This window comes from Lottia gigantea (genome assembly GCF_000327385.1).
Source record: "Lottia gigantea unplaced genomic scaffold LOTGIsca_31, whole genome shotgun sequence".
NCBI classification, from domain to species: domain Eukaryota; kingdom Metazoa; phylum Mollusca; class Gastropoda; family Lottiidae; genus Lottia; species Lottia gigantea.
This window is the reverse complement of record NW_008709027.1, coordinates 946,565-971,423: the sequence shown is the minus strand read 5'-3', so window position 1 is coordinate 971,423 and position 24,859 is coordinate 946,565. Positions and strand designations below refer to the sequence as shown.

The 24,859-nt window shown below is 31.3% G+C and overlaps 1 protein-coding gene across 1 annotated transcript; it reads left to right on the top strand.

Annotated features, from left to right (window-relative positions):
- Positions 1–735: 735 nt before the first annotated feature.
- Positions 736–8,475, top strand: LOTGIDRAFT_96224 (hypothetical protein; the record flags this gene model as incomplete). Its single annotated transcript, XM_009057729.1, has 2 exons — positions 736–1,057; positions 8,357–8,475. Coding segments are annotated over 2 exons (441 nt in total), but the record flags the coding sequence as incomplete, so codon positions are not given.
- Between the last annotated feature and the right edge of the window lie 16,384 nt (positions 8,476–24,859).

The window sequence follows — 24,859 nt, the reverse complement described above, 5'->3', positions numbered from 1 at the left end:
CAATTACGTCCGAGATCAGGCAAATGAAAGACCTACACGACTTGATAATTAGCCTAATGATGCCGTTTCAGAGGAGTGAGCAATCCGAATAAACCATGATAAATGTAACTGAGTGAAATAATATATACATTCAATTATTAAATACGGTTTCTTTCTTTACAAATTATTACAGGCCATGATCACCATTCCTGTTGAATGCAATGAACCTCAATCTTTTTAAACTGTCATTATAGTGCGAAATTTGGAAATAATTATTCTATATTTTCGCTTTTGGCAATGGTTATTATCATCAGGAATTATTATTGACTATTCCTGTTTGTGGGGGATTGGAACCTACAAGGTCAATTGTACTGTTGTCCCTTAGGATTAAGCTATTTGTCATACTTAATTTAGCATCAGGAGCAAATGAATTGTAACTAAACGGTGGGCAGAATATAAAGTAAATTGGCTTCCATAAATAGTTTGTGTTTTGCAGAAACATCAAATAACCGAAGAAAACAGTAAACAGTTAAAATCAATAATGTGAATATTCATGAGAAGGCAGTCGAGTCTCAGGTTGGCTAGAGTTAAGTTGAGTCATGAATTATAGGAGTGGCTTATAACTATAACCACATACTTTGGCTCATTCACAAAACCACATCAACCAGTTCTCTAACATATCGTTGTGTGGTATAGTAATATTATTTTAACTTCATGCATTTACCTACAGATTTGAACGGTTTGACACCGTTCCCAGACGCTCATAGTGCCATGGGAGATGTGTTCCCAGGTGACAGACCATTATCTTCCATCCTGGGGGAACATCCTGGAGAATTAGTACGAACTGGTAGTCCAAATTTTGTGTGTTCTGTCCTGCCATCACATTGGAGATCAAACAAGACGTTACCTGTTGCCTTCAAAGTAGTGTCATTAGGAGATGTCAAAGATGGAACTAAAGTTATTATACGTGCTGGAAATGATGAGAACTTTTGTGGTGAAATTAGGAATTATACAGCCTATATGAAGAACAGAGTGGCCAAATTTAATGATTTAAGATTTGTGGGTCGCAGTGGTCGAGGTAAGTCAGTACAAATCTTTTTCAACTTTTCTCAAACTTTTTCGGTATTCAAACAATAAACAATTTTTTTGTAAAATGTGTTTACGTATGACAATTGACCTATAATGTGCCGTAAGAGTAAATATACAGTTAGTGTAACCATGACAGACATATCAAACATTATTTTTTATTTCCTAGTTATTTCTGGCTAGTTTAACATAGTGTATAACAACCTGGATGTAATAACATGTATTTTAGTCAAGTTTATTTACCACAACAATAGAGGGTTTATCTTGATATTACTGTTATAGACTTATCATACCAATATAATCAATTCTAAACTACGTTGTTAACAGTACACTATACGTGGGTGTTCCGGTAGTATTTCTCTTTTAGTCATTTAAAAAAAAAAGCATTTTATGTGTACTTAGTGACAAATACGCCTTACCTAGCTTATTTTCTCCATTCAAATATAGACATTATTTTAAAGCCCACTCACTGATGTAAGTGACTTCTCTCAGCCCAAATCCATCAGCCCAAATCCATCAGCCCAAATCCATCAGAAATGGAATATGTAAAGTTTCTAATTCATATAAATTGATAAATGAATAACACAAGCGTGTCAATGTAAATAATAACTTAAGTGATCTAGGGAGTCAGATAAAGTGAGGGAAGAGAAGGGGAGAGTTTACTTATTTCCTGACAGGAATTTAAGTGAAATGTGTAAAAAGATTACATCATCAATCCAAGACACTGATTTTCATAGTGTTAAGTGTGGTCAATAGATTATTAGTTGTTCTTGTAAAATATTATATTTCATATTATGTATATACATGTATTGAATTGTGGTCTGTAGTAAATTGATCACATTGATATGATAAGTTCTTCTAATATAGATAATAATTTGTACTTGATATGCAAAGTAATATAGCATGATTAAGATGTTTGATATGTAATTCATATCACATTTGTGGCAAATAATTATAGTGTGGTTTATGGCACTAGATTATGGGGTCTGTATAGTAAATGTGGTATATAGTAATACATGTGTTTTGAATTGTGGTCTGTAGTAGTTAAGATATTCCATATGATGTGGTTTGCAGGTAGTAATTTATGATGTATATTTTACAGTGGTCAATAAGGTAATAATGTATCTGTGTATTATTTCACAGTGGTCTATAAGGTAATAATGTATCATGTATATTTCACAGTGGTCTATAAGGTAATAATGTATCTGTGTATTATTTCACAGTAGTCTATAGGTAATAATGTATGATGTATATTTCACATTGGTCAATAGGTAATAATGCATCTGTGTATTATTTCAGAGTGGTCTATAAGGTAATAATGTATCATGTATATTTCACAGTGGTCTATAAGTTAATAATGTATCTGTGTATTATTTCAGAGTAGTCTATAGGTAATAATGCTGTATATTTCACAGTGGTCAATAGGTAATAATGTATCTGTGTATTATTTCACATTGGTCTCTCTAGGTTAAAATAATGAATGTTTATATTATACAGTGTTATGATTGTGGTTAGTATTTTCTGTTTTTTCTGCTCTTTACATGTTTATATTATTTAATGTTATTGCCACTAGATGATCTAAAGTTTAACTAGCTAGAATTTGAAAACGTATGATGGGTGAACAGGGTTAAAAACTGACGGTGGAGATCATAGGCAAATCATATGAAAATATTGGAATCATGAGATATTTTTTCTCACAGTTCAGAAGGGTCACTTATGTAGAATCTTTGTTTAATTTTACAATTTTAACTTATAACTTGAACTATCTTACTAAACCTCTTGAGCTTGTTTACACTCCCTAAATGTATCTTGAAATTTGCCTTTTAAAGTTCAAACTAATTGAATCAAGAGATTTGATTTAATAAGTGCTGCACCTTATATTCAACAATGCTATTGTTTTCACTTGACACAGAAGAATTACCATGCAACAGAACTTATCATTAAAATATCAAATAACATCTTTAAATTGAGAATGATGAAAAATGGTGGTTTCAGTGGGGATTTTAATTTTATTTGTTCATGGTGTAAGATTATGGAGCTAGGAGAATAGAAAGTGTGATCGCCTTCTGGTCTTGTGGCTTAGAAAGAGACATTTTAACAGAAAGAATTTAATGGTTCATGGTTTGTGTGGTCACCCACTGTGATGATAGTCACACAATGCTTTGTATTTTTCTCTTTTTTAATGTTCTTTAATATATAATATATATTGGTTTATTTAAATACTTTTTTACATATTGAATTTGGTGGAGATCTTCTGAAATTGATAATTTATTCTAGACTTAGGAATCCACATATAAAACTTACCATTTCATTATATTTTGTAGAATTGTATAACCAAAGCACAAGTACTGTATATACATGACCATGTTTTGATGTTCTGTTCGGAATTATTTTCAACGGATTCCATTATTGGCTATGACTTTGAATGAGTAAACTAACAGATAGTAATTTGAATTGAATGCGACACACCTACAAATTTTATTTACATAACAGTGAAATGCACAAAAAATTCTCCAGTTAAAGGAATCGATTTCTATATCCATTAATGTATCTAAAATATGTCATGAAATAAATTCAAGCTCTGTAGGTAAAAGTAGCTCATACCCGCTATAGTAAAATATTGAAATCATAAAAAGCAATATGCAACAAAACTATTCCTAATGTCCTCAAAAAGTATCAATGAAGATTTATAAGATTTGATCAAATATGATATTCTTCATTTTCTGAGACACATAAAAATCGAAATAATTTATTCTTTGGAAATTTAACTAGCCTTACGTCTTGTTATAGGTTAGATCTTGGCTACACATCCTTTTTATGTGGTGAATGATGCTATCTCATTGAAAACTTGATTATTTTTTCAAATTAATGAGGAAATCTAAAAGCCATTATAACAACTTTTTGAATTGCTGATTTAATTTAGATAAAACTGTGCACATCTATTTCATTTTTTTTTTTGCTTGCTGCAACACCTGCAAATACGTGTTTGCCAAAAGGAAATCAGTAATGATTAGAATAGATGAAGTGTTTTGGCATCAAACTGGCATACTGTGTAAATATGACAGATATTGATACATGCATCACCCGCATAGATTGTGTCTTTGAACACTACTTTTAATCTCAATTCAACACAATTTGTTTGTCAGCTCAACATTTCTCACTTAAATATCCGCCAACTTGCAGTTCTCAGATAAAAAATGTCAGTAGACGAGTGAGGATTAGGTCTAAGTTTTTTCACTGGTTTTGATGTTTTATGTTTTTGTGTTAACTATATTTGAAGATACAGGACTGACAAAGGTTTTATAAGATTAGCATATTGAAGGGAAGGGATAAAGTGACATCCTTCTTAACAATAAAGATATCGTTTTTTTATTAGACAACTTTTGATCTAGTTCACATTAAAGCTTGTATTAAATAAGGTACTGCACACTCTGTCCTTTCATAACCCATTATATATTGTTTTATAATTGCCTTTTGCACCTTAACCAAATCATATGCATAATTATCTGTGCTGATTATTTCAAGCATACATCTTCTGTACATTGATTTAGGACAAAAGCAGAACGTTTATAAATGCATTTTGGAAATTGCCATTAATTGCACTGAATTGCCCATTCATCTTAAATTTAAATAAATTCAATCAAATTATTTCACCTTCAATTAAAGTTTAATATGAATACTAATATGCCTGAAAATTTTAATTTCATGCATATAAATTTTTATAGATTTGTTGTTATTAGTCATTTACACAACAATTGTTTTTCAAGTGTTACTGTCACCTCTATTTCCTTCTTACTGTCATAAAAATATGACATGTCAACAAAATCAGTGGACAAAGACACTCCACCATTTTTCTTTGACTTGATTGATTAAGGAACTTGTGTGAGGACTGGGCCATTGAAGAAAAACCCATGTGTTTAAATTGCCTCCAGTTGATGACTTTGTCTTGCATAACAATAAGATCTTTACAAAGAAAGAGGTTGACAAAAAATCAGTGAAGACTAACAAAGCAGACCTTTCATACCAGATGTGCTAGAACCCTACACTTTCTGTTTTATTTTCACTTCAAAGAAGAAAAGTCTTGGCTTTAGATACACAGTAAATAATTGTATTGGTCAATATTGTGGATCCACCATCAACCATCTTGAAAAAACCTCCTTAATTAAAACAAACATAGTCAATTTTAGAGGTTGATGTTGAGCTAGTATGGATACTTGTTAAAATATTTATTAATATAATGAGATATAATGATTGTCCACCTGTCACTGTTTTTATATTATTTTAACTAAATATATTCACTGTGTCTGACTGAATATAGTTTTATTTTACAAAGATCTCCCGCTTTCTTGTACAATACAAACAATTGCTTGATTCCCTTTTTATGGAATTTTATCAGATTAGGATTAGGATTATAATCTAAATTCAAATTTTTTTTCTATTTTGAACACAAGATGATGAAAATGGAGTTGTTTTGTCTGCATCTTAGAAACACAAAAGGCATTTCTTTAATGATTTTCATTTCTACTGCTATTTTGGTTGCTTTTTGTTTGTGCAACATTTCTGTAAAAAGATATAGTTGTCTAAATAGTAACATTACATCCACACATTACCAATATTATAATGGTGTCATTTATAACTGTTTATTCGGATTTTAATAACCACCTGGACAATCTTCTACTTCTAACACTTTTTATAGAATAAAAGGAGAACTGGAGGTTGGATTTTGCTTATCCTTTAAAGAGAAGAAAACTATTGTTTTTCCTTGACCAATGCATTTCAGAGTTAATCTGAGATAGTCTCTCATCTAGTAATGGTAAAAGTTTATGATTCGGTGGAAAGATTCAAAATCAGTGCAGAAAGTTAACACATGTAGTTTCCAGAATGCTTGTTCTTGTTGGGTATTTGTTTTTGACATTGATTTCAAATGTCATTCATCAAGAGAAAAGATGAGATTTCAAATTTTACAATAATAATAGAATCAAGGTTAGAGATTAAAAAACACTGTATTTGTCTGAGTGTAGGTTAATAATAGTATAATTAGAGAGAAAATCAATAATATTGTAGGTGTATATAAGTATTGTGAAATATAGAACATATTAACCTAATACCACACTATCATGGTATTTCAACTAGTATAGGTGGCAGATATCATCTCTAACACAATCTGTTTGCAGGAATTTCGCAATCTTTCAAATTATGTACAATTGATTATTTTATATGATGAAATTTAAATGTAGGTGTTAATGCTATAAATTTTTCATATATTAAAGTGAATAACAAATAGAAGTGATTTCTATGGAGTGTTTTGTTTATAGCTGTCATCTAATGTCATTACATTATTATTGTGATATAATCATTAAGAATTTTGTTGATTTGAATTTATGATTTGTGGTTTCAGTTCTTGTACTAGTAATTAGTAGGTCATTCCTGTAGGTGGTGAAATCACTTAGTTGACTTAGTTGTTTATTTATTGAGCTTTCCAATAGCTTGGAGGTTGTTCAGAATTTATCTAAGATATGAATATTGAAGGATTTTTTCTATCTTTTAACAAATGTTGAAGTCAAGAATCTGTTATTTATTAGAAGGTTAATCTATCTAGGTTCTCACAATATCTTCAAGGATGTTTCAATGAAGCCAATTTGTATGAAAATTAGTCTTTTCTTTAAGACGATAAAATGGGTGAGAAGATGTTTAAGAGAAGTTAGCATGCAGTAATTATATTTGATACACTTGACATGAATCAATATGCTAGAAGCTGAGGGATGTGACTGCTCAGACTTTTAAGCTAATTAAGACTAATTCTTTGTGCCCTCAACATGAGGCCAAGTCCTATTAATTCGACCTTCGACATGGGTGACGACCTTTGACTCTTCAATCATAATTGTTGACAGAGGAACAAAGAAAGTAACAAGCTGATCAAGCCTGGTTGGATATTTGTACAACTGTTTAGTTTAACAGGCAGTCACTGTCTAATATTTGATATGTCAGTTTTTACATGTAGAATTAACACTGTCTGTGAACCCCAGTTTCTAACAAATCTTTTTATTTCTTGCAAATTCATTTCTAATACTTTAAAATATTTCAAATATCCAACTGAAAATTGAAAGAATTCATAACATAACTGTCTTTTATATTTATGTCCTTCAAATAGAAGCTATCTTATCAATTATTCTTATAAATTGAAATTTATGCTGAAATAAAGTTAAAACAAAGCTTTGAAAGTGACTCTTGGCTTCATCTTTAAAATTATTAAAATTTATGTAAAATTAAGGAAAATCTGTTTCAATTGTTTTAGAAATTTTGAAAGCTCTTGACTATGATTAAAAAGTATGCAGTTATAAAATTGTTTTTGTGTTATCAATACATGTCTAATGCACACTGATCTTTATCTTTTAATAAAAAAAAGAAATCCTGAACAGGTTAGATAAATAAATAATTAGATATTGTCTGAAGCTTATAAATAAATTATAAAGAGGCAAGGTGTCTTTGTGATAAAGCCTAGGTTTGATTGTATTTAAAGGTTAAAGTGATCTTATCATGGTAAAATTAATCAGCATCATCAAACAATGTAATGATGAAGGTTAGAGATGATTGAAACCTTGATAAACAATTCATGTTAATTGACCAGCAACAGACTGTCTTCTGCAGTTTCAGACAAAATATTCTAGTAAAAAAAGAACCTTAGTGAATTGATGTTTCACAAGGAGCAAACATTACTATGAATCCAAAATAAGAGAAATTTAGTCCTGTCTGCTTTGTGGAGCAACTTTGCTCTTGATTCTCTTTACTGTGAGGTTTTTATGTCCTATTGTGATCAAGATAAAACCAGAAGCTGGGAGTACAAATAGGGGGCAGATTGTAGGGCTTGAATTTCCATTTGCAGAAATAGGTACAAGTCTTTCAAGAGGTTCTCTGTAGGTGCCTACCCTTACAACAAGTTTAAATATGTTAGATTAGACCTTTTGAGGCTTTTTATATCCTATCTCATTACATATTTTATCAGAAAAGTAATGTAAGATGGAGGTACCGAGGTATAATTATATGTATTACATGGAAGCTATCAAACGGATGATTTGATTGTTTATTCCATTCCACCTTAGTAGTGTTAATATATGCCCAAAGTGTATATTATAAATCAGAACAATATTTAAATTTTTGAAGAGTTAAATACTATATTTGAAATAGGTTATTTACTGACATTTTTTGTCAAAAGTTGAAAAGTCAAAATTTTGACTAAACTTTTGATGTGATTTTTTTGTATTATGAGTTTGAAATTTTCTATGTTTTTCAGGTAAAACATTCACTTTAACTATAACAGTGTCATCAAACCCACCACAAATAGCTTCTTATAACAAAGCTATCAAAGTGACTGTAGATGGTCCAAGAGAGCCAAGATGTAAAACAAGTAAGGATGGATTTAATTTTCCAATCGGTATACTCAAACATTTTTCCAAGGGTATGTTAGGTTTCCATTCATCTTGATGTTGTCAGCTTTATCATTTCTGCTGCTTTATGTAAGCAATTTTTTAAGTTTATTTTACTTCTTGATGTTGTACCCATAGATGGAGCCCAAGCTTTTTAAGGATCTTACAATATTGCTCTCATCTTATTTGTTAAAATGTGACTCAAGCCTTCGCCTGAAATTGTTATTCCTAAAACATATTGATAGGGCACCAACCTCCCAGTCTCCCATGTATGGTAGTCTTAACATTCTGCTATCAAATTAATTTCTGTCTGCCGTATATTTAAAATTTATTCAGTTGAACTAGGAAGCTATGTCTTTGGACAGGGAATTAAGGATTGAAATTTTTAATTTGTGAATTGGGAACTGAATTTAAAGAAATGTAGAGTGGTATAAAAAAATATCTTATACTGTTTTGTGAGGCTAGATTAATTGACTCTTGTAGTAGTGAAATGAACAGGTCATGACATATTTGATCTGAACAATTAATACTGAGAGAAAAGATGGTTTTTAAGAATTTAAATAGTAAAAAAAACAAAAATGTGACATTGTTAATATGATTAGAATGAAACCTCAATGTTATCAAAAGAAATCTTATTATCAAGTTTTTCTTTTAAACAGCTTGGCATGTTGTCAGTTAAATGATTTTTCATGTCTTTCTACTTATAAAATATTTTATTATTAATCTTTACAAGTCTTCCAAACTCACTTAACGCATGCCGTTTTTATAACTTCAAATCAAGTATAAATTTTTCAGAATAATTTTAAGTGTAATGTAATAAATTTATGGTATGAAATGGATTGTTTTCTTTAACCAATGATTACACATCAAATTTACAAATAATTCAAAACATTATATTTAATGGTTATTTTAAAATAATATTTTGAGCAATAAACTTGATGAAAAGAAAACTTGATTGTTCTATTTTCACATTATTTTTACATTTTCACAAGTCAGTGGGGAAAAGTGACATTTGATTAGTGGAAGAGAATAGAGGATAAAAAGTAATTGTGGTTATTGAGAGAGGCTATGATAAGGGTAGCTGACTAATACTACACAGGAAACTGTCAATTGCCAATCACATCATTTAAACTTGAATTGTTTCACCTGCTTTACACTGCAGCTTTATACACGCCCATATATCAATAAAATATGTACCTTAGTATTGATATCATTAATTCTCGTGTCTAAATACCTTCATGCCATTTGATAAATATAATACTGGATATCATTCTGCCATATTGATATAGTTCTTTATCATTTTTTACCATTACTGATAGCATTTTAATAATCAGTGTGTATAGAATAATTTCTATATTATAATTAAACATAGGAATAATATAGCTTGAAAACACTCATTAATCAAATTCAATCTTGACAAGTTACTTCTTCCAGACAATTTTAATTAATCAAAGTTGTATGAAGACTGATTTTCATTGTTGTCAAATATCATCTTTTATTTTTCATATGCTTTCAATATCAGCAGGTATTTTTGTAAATTGTATGTTGTGTTTATATGATTAATGCCATGATTTGTTTATTTAATCATTCATTTTAAAATCCTCAAAATATAATGAAAAATCATCAAATATGTGACATCCCAATATGGCCTTTATTTATTATTTACTTTCGTCTCTAGAACTTATACATACTGATGACAGAAGAATACCACTTAGACCTGGACCATTAGATTTAAATATTCCAAGAACCACATTATCAGATCCATTAGCTGATCGAAGATTTTTACATCTAGCAGAATTAGAATTATTACGTCGTGAAACCACACAAGCTTCAGAAATTCAAACAAATTCGAATGGTTTACGTTCACAAGCAGGTAAACTCTCGTTTTTGATATTTAGCGTCTAAATAGTCGATTTTATGAAAAATTGATTTGGAGAGGATTTCAATCTCTTTAAATAAATTTTGTGTATTTAAAATTTTAAGAAATCAATCAGTAATAACTATGTTTACTTGTATTTTATAGATAAATTATCAGATGCTAACCGAGGGTTGTGGTACGACACTTTATCTCATACAACAAAAGATTATAGTGTATCCAGTCATACATCACCTTTACTAAGTCAATCCCAACCTATACGAGTCACTCCTTTACCGGGTAGGTTATTGAGTGTTTAATATCTGTACTCATTACCTTTATCATCAAATTTTATATTCTAAAAACATGGCTACCCACAAACCATAATTTGACAAATATGGCTTCAGGCAAGGTTATACAATGAAGCCTTGATATTTGATGAAAAAAGAGTCATGTGACAGATGACAAAAAATTGTCTATTTGCTTTAGGTTTTATATTTGCAAAAACAAAATTTCGTTAAATAAGGTAGCTGAGATTAAATTGGAATAAAGAAAAAAAAACACCATTCTTCATAGATCCATTTGAAACAATGATAGTAAATGAGAAAAATTAGCATGTAAATGTATTATTATCTAGTTGCATTTGACAGTAATGTTAGTAAAATGTAATATAGATGTTTCTTTAATGAAACTGGTATCAGTTGTTTGCTTCTTTAACTAGTATTTTACCAATAAATTTGCCTTAAAGAAAATGAACTGATGAAGCTTTTTCTCAGATTACTCAGCTTAAATCATTATCAATACTACCTTAATTAAAGATTGTATCTTTTTTGTGTAATTGGATGGTTATTAGAAACCAACATGTTATTATCATATTCTACTCAGAACTCTGATATTTTTTTGTATCCAAGATAATGTTGATTATTGAACAACTTTAATTTGGTCATTTCAGCACGCCCTACAACTATTGAATCTCGAGAAGCTGATAGCAGATTATCAGCAGTTCCACCACCCCCAGTCACAGATATCCAGTCTGTAATAACAACTAGTATTTTACATCCTGACAGACGTCTACCAATATTACCAGACGTGACTAGACCAGATTATTCAGTCTTACATGAGTCTAGATTATCACAGTCCCAGTTACCACTAGTCTTACAATCTCAATACACCACATCTGCTGATGTCCGACTTACAGATCATAGAATGAGTGAACCTATTTATGATACTAGATCATTATTTATACCACCCCAAACCTTACCCTATACAGCTAGTAGTTCTAATTTATCTATTCTAGAAGAAAGTCGTGCCATATCCACATTACCCATACCAATGACACATGGTAGCTATACTCCAATGTCACCACATGATTTCTTTAGTCGAATTAGTCCACCAAGTGGTCTAACGTCATCACCATATCTTAGTAGTCCTCCAGCTAGAGTTTTACCTCCGACATTCCTGTATCCACATCTTTATTCATCCAACTCATCTCAATATCAAACACGACTATATTTACCAACTGGGGAGATGAGGACATATGAGGTACTTGGACAGAGATCTGGTGAACCTTCTACAAGATTAGAAAAACCAGTTCCTGTTTCCCCAACAGCTCGCTTAGCTCTAGAAGGTTCTACTTCATTACAAATGAGGGAAGAAGAAATGATGGAAGAGGGAACATCATCTTCTGATTCATCAAGGGATATTATACTATCTAGACCACCACAAAGATCATCATCAAAATCTCCACCAAGACGAATAAATGACCCTGAACATAGTTCTGTGTGGAGACCTTATTGATTGAAGTTTTTAAAATGTTTGAATCAAATGGAAATAGCAAGTTAGAGGGACTTGTGAGAGCATATCAGTTGTTTTATACTCTGACCAGAGGTTTTGTTAATTGTTACCAAAGTGCTATAATTATTATATACCAAAGAGAGATTGTGTTAGAACTGTTCAATCAGCTATTTCTCTCATTTTGTGAATGTGTCTGAGAAATGCCATTTGCAGTTGCACATTTTGGAGACAAACTAGAGTATATGGAAGCAAAGTGTCAATTTTTGAAAGTGCTCAATTTTAAGCATGCCTTTGGTATTAATGCCTTGTGTACATTTCACATCATGCTTTATATCTTTATGGCTTAGCATCTTAATCAGAACTTCCATGCACTATGTTATTTGTTAAAATTGTTTTGAAATATTTAATGCCTTAATGTAATTATTTGTGAATTTTTATGATTGTGTTTGTATTATATGTATGTGCAGCGTGTACTCCTTTAACTTATATCATATTTGGATATATTCAATTATTTCATACCAAATAACAATAAGGTGGGGATAACCTATCTTTAAACTGAACCACAATTATGTATAAATATATCGAAATTATTATTATTATGTTCTATACCAAAGATAAGATAAAATGAGTTCTATCAAAGGGAGTGGAAATGCTATGATTAAGACATTACCAAGGGTTTAATTAAATTGGGTGATCCTTGAAAACTGTATTACAGCAGGTCTATCTTGTTATTAGTATAAGGCTAGGTTTAATGATGTTGTATTGTAAGGTAATCAAATGGTATGAGTAATTATGAGTAATTTTGTATGTAGGTAGATATCACCTCTATTACTAGAGAACACAACTTCAATTGCCACTTCATAGTGCAACATAGACCTTACTTAGTACTATGTCACTTGATTACTCTAATCTCATTAGGCCTACTAATCATCTATTTCTATCTCCTAATATGGAGAATATCTTTCTACTTACAATGCAATTACTGTGCAATAATTAAATACAGATTCTGAAGTTCATTCAAGGATCACCACATAAGTATGTATTGATAAATAAGAGTGTTCTTACATGAATGCAGCAAACCACATATTCCACTGACTGTACACTGAAAGATGTAGCTGTTTTGTCAGTTTAGTATGCAAGTAATTAATTTGAATTAGATTGGGACTGTTAGTCCTATATACTAATGTCAAACAATGCAATCAATTTATAGGTATTATGATCATTATACTGATCATTATTTTATTTAAAGGAATCAGTTTTATAGCCATTCCTATTGTCTATCATGTTTGTTTGTCAATAGTTTGTCCATATTATTATTATTATTATATTTCATAAGTGGAAGGTTTTGTCCATTTTGAAGAGAAAGTGATATTTTTCTATAATTTTTATGTATATTTTTGTATACAAGAATGTGAATTGGTAGGCTTAGCCTAGTTTTGGTATATATATATATTGAAGTGTCTTAGATTAAAAAGTAAGAGTTTACATGTGAATTGTAAAAAGATATAGGACTAGTTCTACAGTTGAAGGATTCAAGGTCAGTTCTTATGAAAATGAAATTGTACTTTTCACTTTATTAATGTCTATTCTTTATATTAATTGTGACGTTTATAGTATTTACACGAAATGAAAATGTTTGTGAACAGTTTTGACAACAAAACTTTTTATGTGTCAAATGCTCAAGTTTATTATTTTGGCACCTTGTCACACAAAGGCTTATTTCATAATATCTTTTTGAATGATGACTTTTTTAAGAATACTGCAAATAACCACCATCAAAAAATTTTTGTTTCATGATTTAAGTAAACTGATTCAGACAGTAGGCACTCACATGAAATGTGGTCTAACTAATTAACCATTACAACAACACCAGCACAACTAAACACCAATAAAACAAAACCCCCAAAAAAAACACCACAAGTAGTTTCAGTTGATTGTGGTTGTTACTGTTAATAAGTTAGACCCATAAATATACCTGTTGATAATATATGTGAAATGGCAGTTAAAATATATAATTGGTGCGCCTTTCTAAATATGTAATTGTTTTTGAAGGTTATACAAATGACAAGTTATAAATAAACAAATCAAAACAAATAAAGAGTTTTTTTTATATTTTATTTCCTGGAATAATATATATGGGGGTCTTCTAACGTCCCAGCTCCCGTATATTCTTAAGACTTCTTTTCAAATATCAACTATACTTTATTTGTTCTCCTTAACTAGTTAGTTAAGATTCAAATATACATACGAGATGCAAGATGGAAAATAACTGGAACTGTGGTATTCTTTTATTCCACTCATATTTATACTCATTTGAGAAAATCAATTAATATTTTTAATGAAACAAGTGTTGAATTATCTTGGTGGTCATTCAAATAAATAAAATATTGAATGACCATGATCAAAAGGAATTAATTCTGTCCAATATGTTACAAACAGTAAATTTACTTTTTTAATAGTTTTTCATCTGCATATTGAACTCTAAATGAATTCAAACATGATAACAATTAATTTGTATTATTTCAATTTTGATCATAATTTCACTTGTATGATTCTCTCAAATGAATATTAGCATAACATTACAGTCTTTTATATTTAAATTATCTAATTATTCAAAAAAAAAAAATCTGGCTAATTTCTCCGAAGCTGATACTATCTTTTAGAATGAACAAAAAATAAAAAATTTATAAACATGGCCAAAATGAATCCATGTTCATCAGTGCACTGACTGAAACTGGCACCTGGAGAATCAAAATGATAGGCCTACTCTTATTGACCATGGTTGAATTTTTAAATTTCATGTAGGCCTACATTCTAAGAGGTAGTATTCCTTGAACAACGTAAGAGTGACTTTCACAGTAGACCTTGTGCCCGCTTAACGATTGGGTACGTAACTGTTTGAACTAAGCACAGTCATGACATGCCGAATTATATGCCTATCTATTTTTTCTTGTTTGTTTTCACAAGGAAACGAACTGTTTTTTTTATAATATACTTTGAAAATTTTTCAGGGTAAACGAGTATTTTAAATAAATGCACTTACTTACCTAAATTCGCTGTACCACAAATATATTCTTTGTTTTCATTTATTGCGCAGTTAACTTGTGGTTTGTAGGTTTATTTTATTATGTACCTTTAAATACTTACTTCCTGACAACACTCCTCAAAACCAAAGTCAGTCATCACACTGTAGCTCTATATGATATAAAAGTAGGCCTATATGTATTTATCAAAATTATGGCTACGATTTCAAAATGTCATTTCGACATTAATAAATGAATAATTATTAAACTAACTTTACATAAGTTTTAGTGTTGTACAGAATTAATATGAATTTTCAAACAATAGTAGAATAAAGCAAATATATAACATTCAACATCCATTTTGGAAATTATTTCTTATTGCACTTTTGTTTTCGATAAACTTAAATCAAACCCACCAGATATGCACAAAACGGCTCTTTATTAGTTAAGTTATGTTAAGAGTCAAGTAAGGCAAAAGCCCAAAAACTTTGGGAGAACTTTCTCTGAAAATATGGATCAATAAAACATAACACTTCTTAAAATGGGACGACAATTTGTCATTTATTCTGAAATTGAGGAGAAAATGAATCAATGCATATGTTACACGTTACAAGGGTTAAACTCCGGGGGTTAAACTTACTGGCCCGTTTAGTTTCCCTTGTCGACCTTCAATATCAGAAATCACTTCTAGGTCAGCTCATTGTAACCCAGCCTTTTGTGGAAGGAACTTTGCGGTAATTAGGAAGTTTATCACATTAATTTGTCTCTGACTCTCGAGACCCGTCTTTGTGTTCCCTCTCACTATGATTCCATTGATTACAAAATTAATTGATGCCAAGTCGCTCCGGGCAATTCCGAAAGCGCAACGACGCAGAGCAAACAATATTACCTCATATAATTTTGGTTTAGTTCATAAAAAATACAACAAGGGATTGAAACCTCAAGAGAACAATCAATTTAAATTAGAAAAATCTGAAAATTGTAACTATTTGGTTTTCTTGTCATACTTTATCGATAAAGCAATGTTGCTGATATTTCCATAAGTAGACCTTTCCATATTACAATTCCAAAGCTCTAGTTGCCATTTACATTGATACAGTAAAAATTCTCTACTAAAATCTGTAATTGTTGTAATTTAGGGGTTTTTCTACTGTTAGAAGCCAAAACACTTTTTGTAAATTATTGCTAGGCCCTATATATACGTTAATTTACTCTTTGTGATATTTCAAAATTAAAAATATTAAAAACTTTGTTTAAGATCAATTTTTGTAACTTTTCGAAGGTTAATCAAGTTAATAAGCATGATTTAAAATGTTGTCAAGTAAATGAGAGAAAATGGGGGGTTATTTGTCTTAAGACGCTGCCTATTAAGATGCGTCATGACCATTCGCGGTTACACAAAACTTTTTGTTATCAAAGACAAGGGCCTTAAGCACGACCGCATCTGTCGACTGAACAATGACATTAAATTTGATCGATTAAAAGTAAGGAATTGTCGGTTGAACACAAGAAGACATGGGATAGTTAATAAAAGACAGTCAAAAGAAAGTTGCTACAAAATAACATGAGTCATATAAAATATATAGAACTCTACACTGGAGAAACTATTAATTAATAATTTAGGCGATTCCAAGGCTATATAAACTACAAAATGTATGTAATAATTTTAGAAATAAAATTGTAGAATTATTTCCCAAATGGTAGAATGTCTTAAGTTATAATTTCAACAGATTCTCAATTTGTATTAAAAGTTGGAAATTCGTATCTGTACCAGCTTGGAATAAAGCATTCTTAATCATATTTCATTATTATCTTGATAAGAAAATGAATGACGTTGAAAAAAGAGCAAACCATCAATTTTTTCATTAATCACACTAAGGTGTCAGTCAAGGCGAAGTTTTTTCTCCTTTTTTAATCCATATTTGCGTTGATGTTATAATTAACATTTCAGGTCCATCTGGCCAAAACGAAAACACAACTAATTTGTCATAAGCTCATCGCACATTGTGCATTATGTATTCAAACTGATAAAAGATAAAATTCAAAAGCTTTGTATCAATTTCTTTGGTTTCAGTTAAAGAATAAACTAATAATCTGCCTGGATTCCCCTTGGTGACACACCAAATCATTTGATTGACATTTCCTTTCATACTGGATTCCACATATAATAATTTATGAATGATCCCTCATTTTCCTTGTATGTTTGGTGTGAATTAATCTGGACATACTCTACAATGGGTTTCGTTCTAAAACTAAAGATTCATTTGATGAAATTGTTCGATATATTAAGAGGATAGATTAAAAAAAAAAGTATATACACAGTTATGGATTTCCGGAATAAATTATGAAATCGTCACTGACTTGTATTTTCATTGTGCAAATTATTACAGTTACCTAAAAATTTGATCTGATGATGTTACTTGACCGTTTTCTTTTTCTACGCATAGGAATTGTAGAAATTGCCTACTTAAACCTTTTCCAACTTATACCTTTCCAAAGTGCTAAATTTGTCCTCGTTTGAAGGGCTCCTAAATTTAATTAACAGTTGATCTTGTCAATTTTCGTTTTTTTCTAATCAATTTTTGATGTTCGTTTAATAACCAATGGGTAGCAAATGAAACTATTATAGGTCCAAATTGCGATATACCTATATATAACTCATTTACAATAAATAAAATATTTTTACTGTTAAAATAGTGCTCAATACATCAATAAGAGAGATCCAGAATTATATTAAAACAACATGTTTCAAGTTCTGTTTTATAGATAGAAAATATTAGATATTTTGTGACGGATATCTTTATTAGCAGTTATGAATGAATCAAAACAGATACTGGATTTTCGCTTTAAAAATAAATCGATAAAAAAGTAAAATTCCTCAAGAAAATATGATATATTTAGGTTTGATAAAAAATATTGATTGCAAAAAAGCTAGTATTAGTGTCCTTGATTTTTCTCTAGACGACAGATTGTCAGGGTAGCTGAAAATAATGTTATCTATAAAGTGGCATCTCGCAGCTAATACGAACTCTATATATAGACACAGCTTTATGGAACAACAATCACTGGTTAAAGTTTTATGCAACGTTTCGACGTGTTTTCCCCCGTCGTCCTCAGGGACATAATTATAAGAAGTAATGGGCAAACTATATATACATTAATGCTTATTACTTCTTATCATTACGTGCCTGAGGACAACGGGGAAACACGTCGAAACGTTGTATAAAACTTTATCCAGTGATTGTTGTTCCATAAAGCTGTGTCTATTATATCGTACTCACAATTGCTAAACGTCATTCAAAGACTTTATTACGAACTTCATCTAATATATACCTTGACGTCAATAGTCACCTTTCTTGTTTCACTCATGTTTGTAAATGTAGCGAATTGATTGGATTGTGCGCTAAATAATACAGCCAAACAGAGCTCTCGACGGAACATCTGTAAAAACAAAATAAGCCATAATATTTACATACATGTACTTTCAAATCGCTGCATTCCGTGATGGGCTATTGCATTCAAGGTATAAGACGAAGTTCGTAATAGCTTGGCATTGTGAAGATGATAAGTTGGTAGATCGAATTAACAATAGATAATCAATAAAATAAATTTCAAGAGAACAACCTGTTCTGTATTTGTTTTTGTTTTAAGTTTGACAATTTTAAAGTTAAAAACACGCGTTTATAGAAAGATAATAATCTAGAAAATCATAAAATATCAATTAATACAAGAGTTCAACGCATTTTTGGGCTTCGTCCCACAAGCAGTCGAGGCACGACAAAGCGAGGGTAAAAAAAGGCGAGGAAAAAGCGGAAGTAAAAATGGTGAGAATACGAGGAAAAGGCAAGGAGAAAGCGAGGGAAAAGGCGAGAAAGTGGGGATAAAAAGAAAGCTTGCCAGGCAATGTAACATACGCCCACTATCAGCTGTCAGAAATGATAACAAAGCCTGTAGTGGTTTAATATGTGAAACCAATAATTCGATGGTTACTAATTTCAAGCTTTACTTGGGTCTCATAATTTTCACATAATTAATACACTTATCTATTACTCTGTGACCTAGGCCAGTGCTTTCATTGAGACTCGTCTCAATACACCCTAACACCCAGTTTCATCAAGATCGAACACAAAATGTAGTCTCTATCAGGCATACAAGCCAAATAAGAATTGATTCAAGGGCAATAACTCAAAAACCATTCATCCAATTATTACCATTTTTGAACTTGAGATGTCATCAATTTATACATGTATACCTAGTTTCATCGAGATCAGATAAAAACTGCACCCTGTACCATGACTACAAGCCAAGTTTTTACTAAGTCAAGGGCAATAACTCTGAAACCTTTCATCCGATTATTACCAATTCGAACTTGACCAAGATCTCATCCATATATACATGCATATACTAAGTTTCATCAAGAATGGATAATAATTGCAGCCTTTATCGTGCGAACTTGACCGAGATCTCAACAGTATGTACATGCATACTATGTTTCATCAAGATTAGAAAACGATTGCAGCCTTTATCGTGCATACAAGCCAAATTTAACGCGTTTTTACTAAGTCAAGGGCAATAACTCTGAAACCTTTAAATGAAAGGCTTTCATCCGATTATTACCAATTCGAACTTGACCAAGATCTCATCCATATATACATGCATACTAAGTTTCATCAAGAATGGATAAAAATTGCAGCCTTTATCGTGCATACAAGCGAAATTTAACGCATTTTTAATAAGTCAAGGGGGATTACTCTGAAACCATTCTTCCGATTATTACCAATTTCGAACTTGACCGAGATCTCAACAGTATGTACACGCATACTATGTTTCATCAAGATTAGAAAACAATTGCAGCCTTTATCGTGCATACAAGCCAAATTTAAAGCGTTGTTACTAAGTCAAAGACAATAACTCTGAAACCTTTCATCTGACTATTACCAATTCGAACTTGACCAAGATCTCATCCATATATACATGCATACTAAGTTTCATCAAGAATGGATAAAAATTGCAGCCTTTAACGTGCATACAAGCGAAATTTAACGCGTTTTTACTAAGTCAAGGGGGATTACTCTGAAACCATTCTTCCCCTTATTACCAATTTCGAACTTGACGGAGATCTCATCAATATATACGTGCATTCCAAGTTTCATCAAGATAAAATTAAAGCTGTAGCCTCTATCGTGCATACAAGAAATGTGCACGGACAGACGGACAGGGGCGACGCCTTTTCCTCGCCTTTTCTTACCGTCGCTTTCTCGCTTTTTATCTCGCCTTTTTCATCGTCTTTTTCCTCGTCTTTTTCCTAGCTTTTTCAGGGCGAGAAGTCGAGTTTCCTCGCTTTCTCATGGGAGCAAAGTCGAGAGTAAATATGGCCGCAGCTGGCTTCCATACATTTTGGACTGGTTTTGGTTTAAAACCAAAACATGCAATAAACTGCTTGCGAAGAGAAAAATAAAGAGATGTGAGAACAAGTTAATTTCACTCACAAGATGTTACCTTTATTACGTCACTGTATGACCTAACTGTGGAATATCAATTCTGTACATCACTTGGTCAATAACAGCATAATTATAATCACAGTTTTTAATTAACAAATTTTAAATGATATTATTAAATAATTGATGAGCTGTGATAGACTGATGTTCTGTTATTTTTATATAGTTAGTGATGTACACAATAATTATGCTTAAAGAATATGTTTCATACAATTTAAAAGTAACCTTATTCAGCTTTATTTTGCACCTGTTGCAAGAACACTTTCAACAATAGTAAAGTAAGTGTGTCTCAAACTTCGTCTAATATGATAAAAACTCTGAAAAATGCGTAGATTTAACTAAAAGATTAGCAATAAAGAATTAGAGACACTATATAATGGAAAAATACCGATGGTCCATCGTAATACGCGTACCATAGTAATGGCAGCAAAGTCATCTGGGCGGTTGAAAAGAGCTATATTAATAAATGAAATATTTCGAGAGTGACATTTTCAGACAGCACAAGCTTTATTCAAAGACTTTTATTTTCATTTTCAACAAGTTTCGTCTAAATCAGTCCAGAATTTTTTATTCTTGAATTTACGAGCTAAAAATTGATCACGAGCAATAACCCGTATTAAATATTTTTTGATATTCTGCTTTTCAATAAGGTTCGGGTGATTCAACCAAGTTTCTTTAAAATCTGTTCAGAATTGTGCCTTGAATGTGATTTCAAGAGCAAGGGCAATAACTCATAATATATACTTTTTAGTTTTTTTTTTAAATATCTATAGGGTACATCATTGGGAAATTATTAATAATTTCACCACATTTCGTCTAAATCACGAATTGCGTCTTCTAGGCCCTTCACAAGTTAAAAATTGAACGAGTTTTCAAGGACAAGGGCAATAACTGATATCAAATATTGTTCGATTTGTCTGATTTTCAATAAGTTTCATCCTTGGGTGATAACGAACACTCACACCATGTTTTATCAAAATTCACCAAGAAACCAACTCTCTATATTGTGTGACATACGGACGGACGGACAGGGGCGACGTCTATAAAAATGACAATGAAATGAATTGAGTTTTGTACTACTTTAATGCACCTAATTGGGATAATGAAGATGGGCAATGGACAATTTGGTCTTTTTCGATTACCAACTATTGAGGGATCTATAACGTGCAAAGCCTGTATGTTATCTTTGACTAATACATGTAACAAAATCTGTGCATCATATTAATTTGCTACTGTGTGACCTGATTTATCACTAATTATTCTGTCCACTGTATGCACAGTATCGAACTAATTCACTTTATTTTTCATGCTATGGTTCTTGATTTTACAATAAAGCCTTAGGAAGATATATTTAAAATGATAATTTTATCAGTAAATCATTAAATATGAGATGATATTAATATTGGAATTCCTAATTATTTGGCTGAATAATAATGAAGGTGTAATGTGATCTATAGGAAACTAACTCTATTTCAGCCAACCTTCTACTTGATAAAACACTGCTTAATGGCAATTTTCACGCTACACTTCGCACCTGCTAAAATTTCGTTTTCACACCTTGATAAGTCTTTTTTAACGTTTCAGCTTTGGTCGCGTGTCGCTCTTATTTGTCTGTACGCTTAATTCAATAATTTCAAATTTCATAAGTGAAATATTCCAATCAGAAATACATAAATCGTGTTAATGGCTGTAGATGAACAATTGATGCAATTTCAATATGATAGAAATATTCTACTATTATTATTATTACTCCCAACTATTGACCTTTACCTTATTTTCATACACAAATATTCTGTGAATTACCAATTTAAATAGGCTCACCATAATATCATTATCTCAACCGAAATAAAATCAGTTTTTATTCCAAGGATTAATATCACCGGTACTTACACGTGGCCAACCGACAAAACACATCGAAACCCGAGAAACATCAGCCAAACTGCTACATTCTGCTTTTTGACAGACGGTTGGTCTCTCAAGCTAATTTTGAATGAAGACCATCGTTCGGTCTAATCAAGGAAACGACGAAGAAACGGAAAGAAACTACCCAATCCTTTGTTATTTAGTGACGAACGACACACTACTGTTTTTGCTATTACAGTCATTGTTCAATATATTCGATGAATTTGATTAATTATTTTCTACAAAACGACACAGCCTTATATTCGCAGGGTGAATTTTAATTTTTTTCGAGTGAAGCGACGTTTTAATTTTCCTTCCCACACATAATCTATCTTTTCTTTCAGGATTGAAAGTGGACTCAATTTCACTTTCTGATTTAAATATGAGTTTCATATTTCCCTTCAAAATGTCTTTTACACATGAAATATAATGAAAGAAGCATTTAATATTTCACAGCTCAGATCAGGAAAACCTCAACGTTTGATCTACCTTATTTTGATCTATATAAGTAACAGCAAATTGTGGAGAGAAATTAAGTAGGCTAAAAAGAGGTGTCATAAAAATTCACATTCCACATCCATCTCATAATCTGCATGGAAGCACAACACCGGCATGGAAAATTTTCGATATCCGTATAGGTGGTAATTATTTCACCAAAGTTTCATCAAAATCTGTCAGCAACTGTCCTTTTTGCAAGTTACAAGCTAAACAGCTAAAGATAAGATATCCACAGCTCTACAACATAGATGTGCATGGATATCTTTGACTATACAAAGTCATCTGGTCAAATTTGTACAATTGTGACGGAGACCTTACTCAATTTGTAACTGTTATAGCCTAGTGTACATAACTAAAAAAAAAATGGGTAACCAAAGCCGGGCCAACCTCTTTTCCTGGTTGATTGTATTCGCTGGCGTAAAATCCAATCGAATCGTTGCATTCCGTGATACAATAAATGTGGTGATTGCAGTCAAGGTATAAGACGAAATCAATTTCAAGGTTCAAGGGAAATAAATCAGATAGCATTATGGGAGAGTAGGCTATCCTTTCCGAAAATAAGTTGAGTGGCCCATTAATTTAAAATTTTCATGAAGTAGAGTCAAGTAACCTAATTTCGTGCTAACCTATTTTTCGTGCATTTCCGGAAATGATTAATAATTTACATGTGCGACCTCGCGTGACCTCCGCATTTGCTTATTTTGATAAACATGGGTTATCTCTAAAATTTCAGCTATTAGAATGAATTCAATAGTTTCAAGCAAGGTAAAATGTATTAATGTATACTTTGACAAATACAAAATGGCGGATTTCAGTTATTATCAAACGTCATTATTTTTTATCGGTCGAATTTCCTTATAATCCCAAGAAGTAATCGGAATTCCAAGTGTTGTCTGATAGAATGTAGTCCAACGAATGAAGTCACGTGATCAAATAGCGGATTCCGTGTCAGCAGAAAATGTCTATGGAACACAAAGTGGGCCATATATTCTTATGTTGTTTAGATGACTTTTAGCAATAAATCACGCTACATATCTTATTTTGTCAGTCACTATTTTTTTTTTAATCATAGTTCTAGGAATTGTTACTAGTTATAATGAATTGATATTTAAGATAAATACTAAGAGAAGAGAATTATACCACCGGGTATCCATACAAAGTGTTTTTCTAGACTTATTTATAGATCAAACATTGTACACGAAAATAGGTGACGCATTCTGCCGCCGTTGCCGAGTTGGTTGCTCATGAAATATGGGTCAAAGTGAAGGATTCTTAAAGAAAATCGAAACAAACCAATTTTAATTATTTTGTAGAATATCTGATGAAACCTCTAAGACATAAATTTTTTTTTCAACTTTGACGAAATTCGGTGTTGAATCCTTATATGCACGAAAATGGGTTACACCACTATATAATTCTAACTTTCATGAGTTATAGCCTACTTTCAAGATCAACGCAAGAGACATACGAAACTACGCATAGTTCTTATATGGAAATGACACACGAACGTAGTTTACAGCCACTTTAAATCTCTTCAAATAACATTTAAAGCCATTTCTAAACCTTTAGATGTGATATGAAGGCTTAGTAGAAATATTTTAGCCTTTTAAAAAATCGAAATATTAAGTCGAGGAAGAGATTCAAAATAGTTGTGAACTACGTTCGTGTGTGTTATTTCCATGTAAGAATCATGCGTAGTTTCGTATGTACAAGAGAAACACAAATGTTCAAAGGGAGAGAACAACGCTATTACAGAAAATAATTATCAGACAACATTGACTCTACCATGTTTTTCTCAGA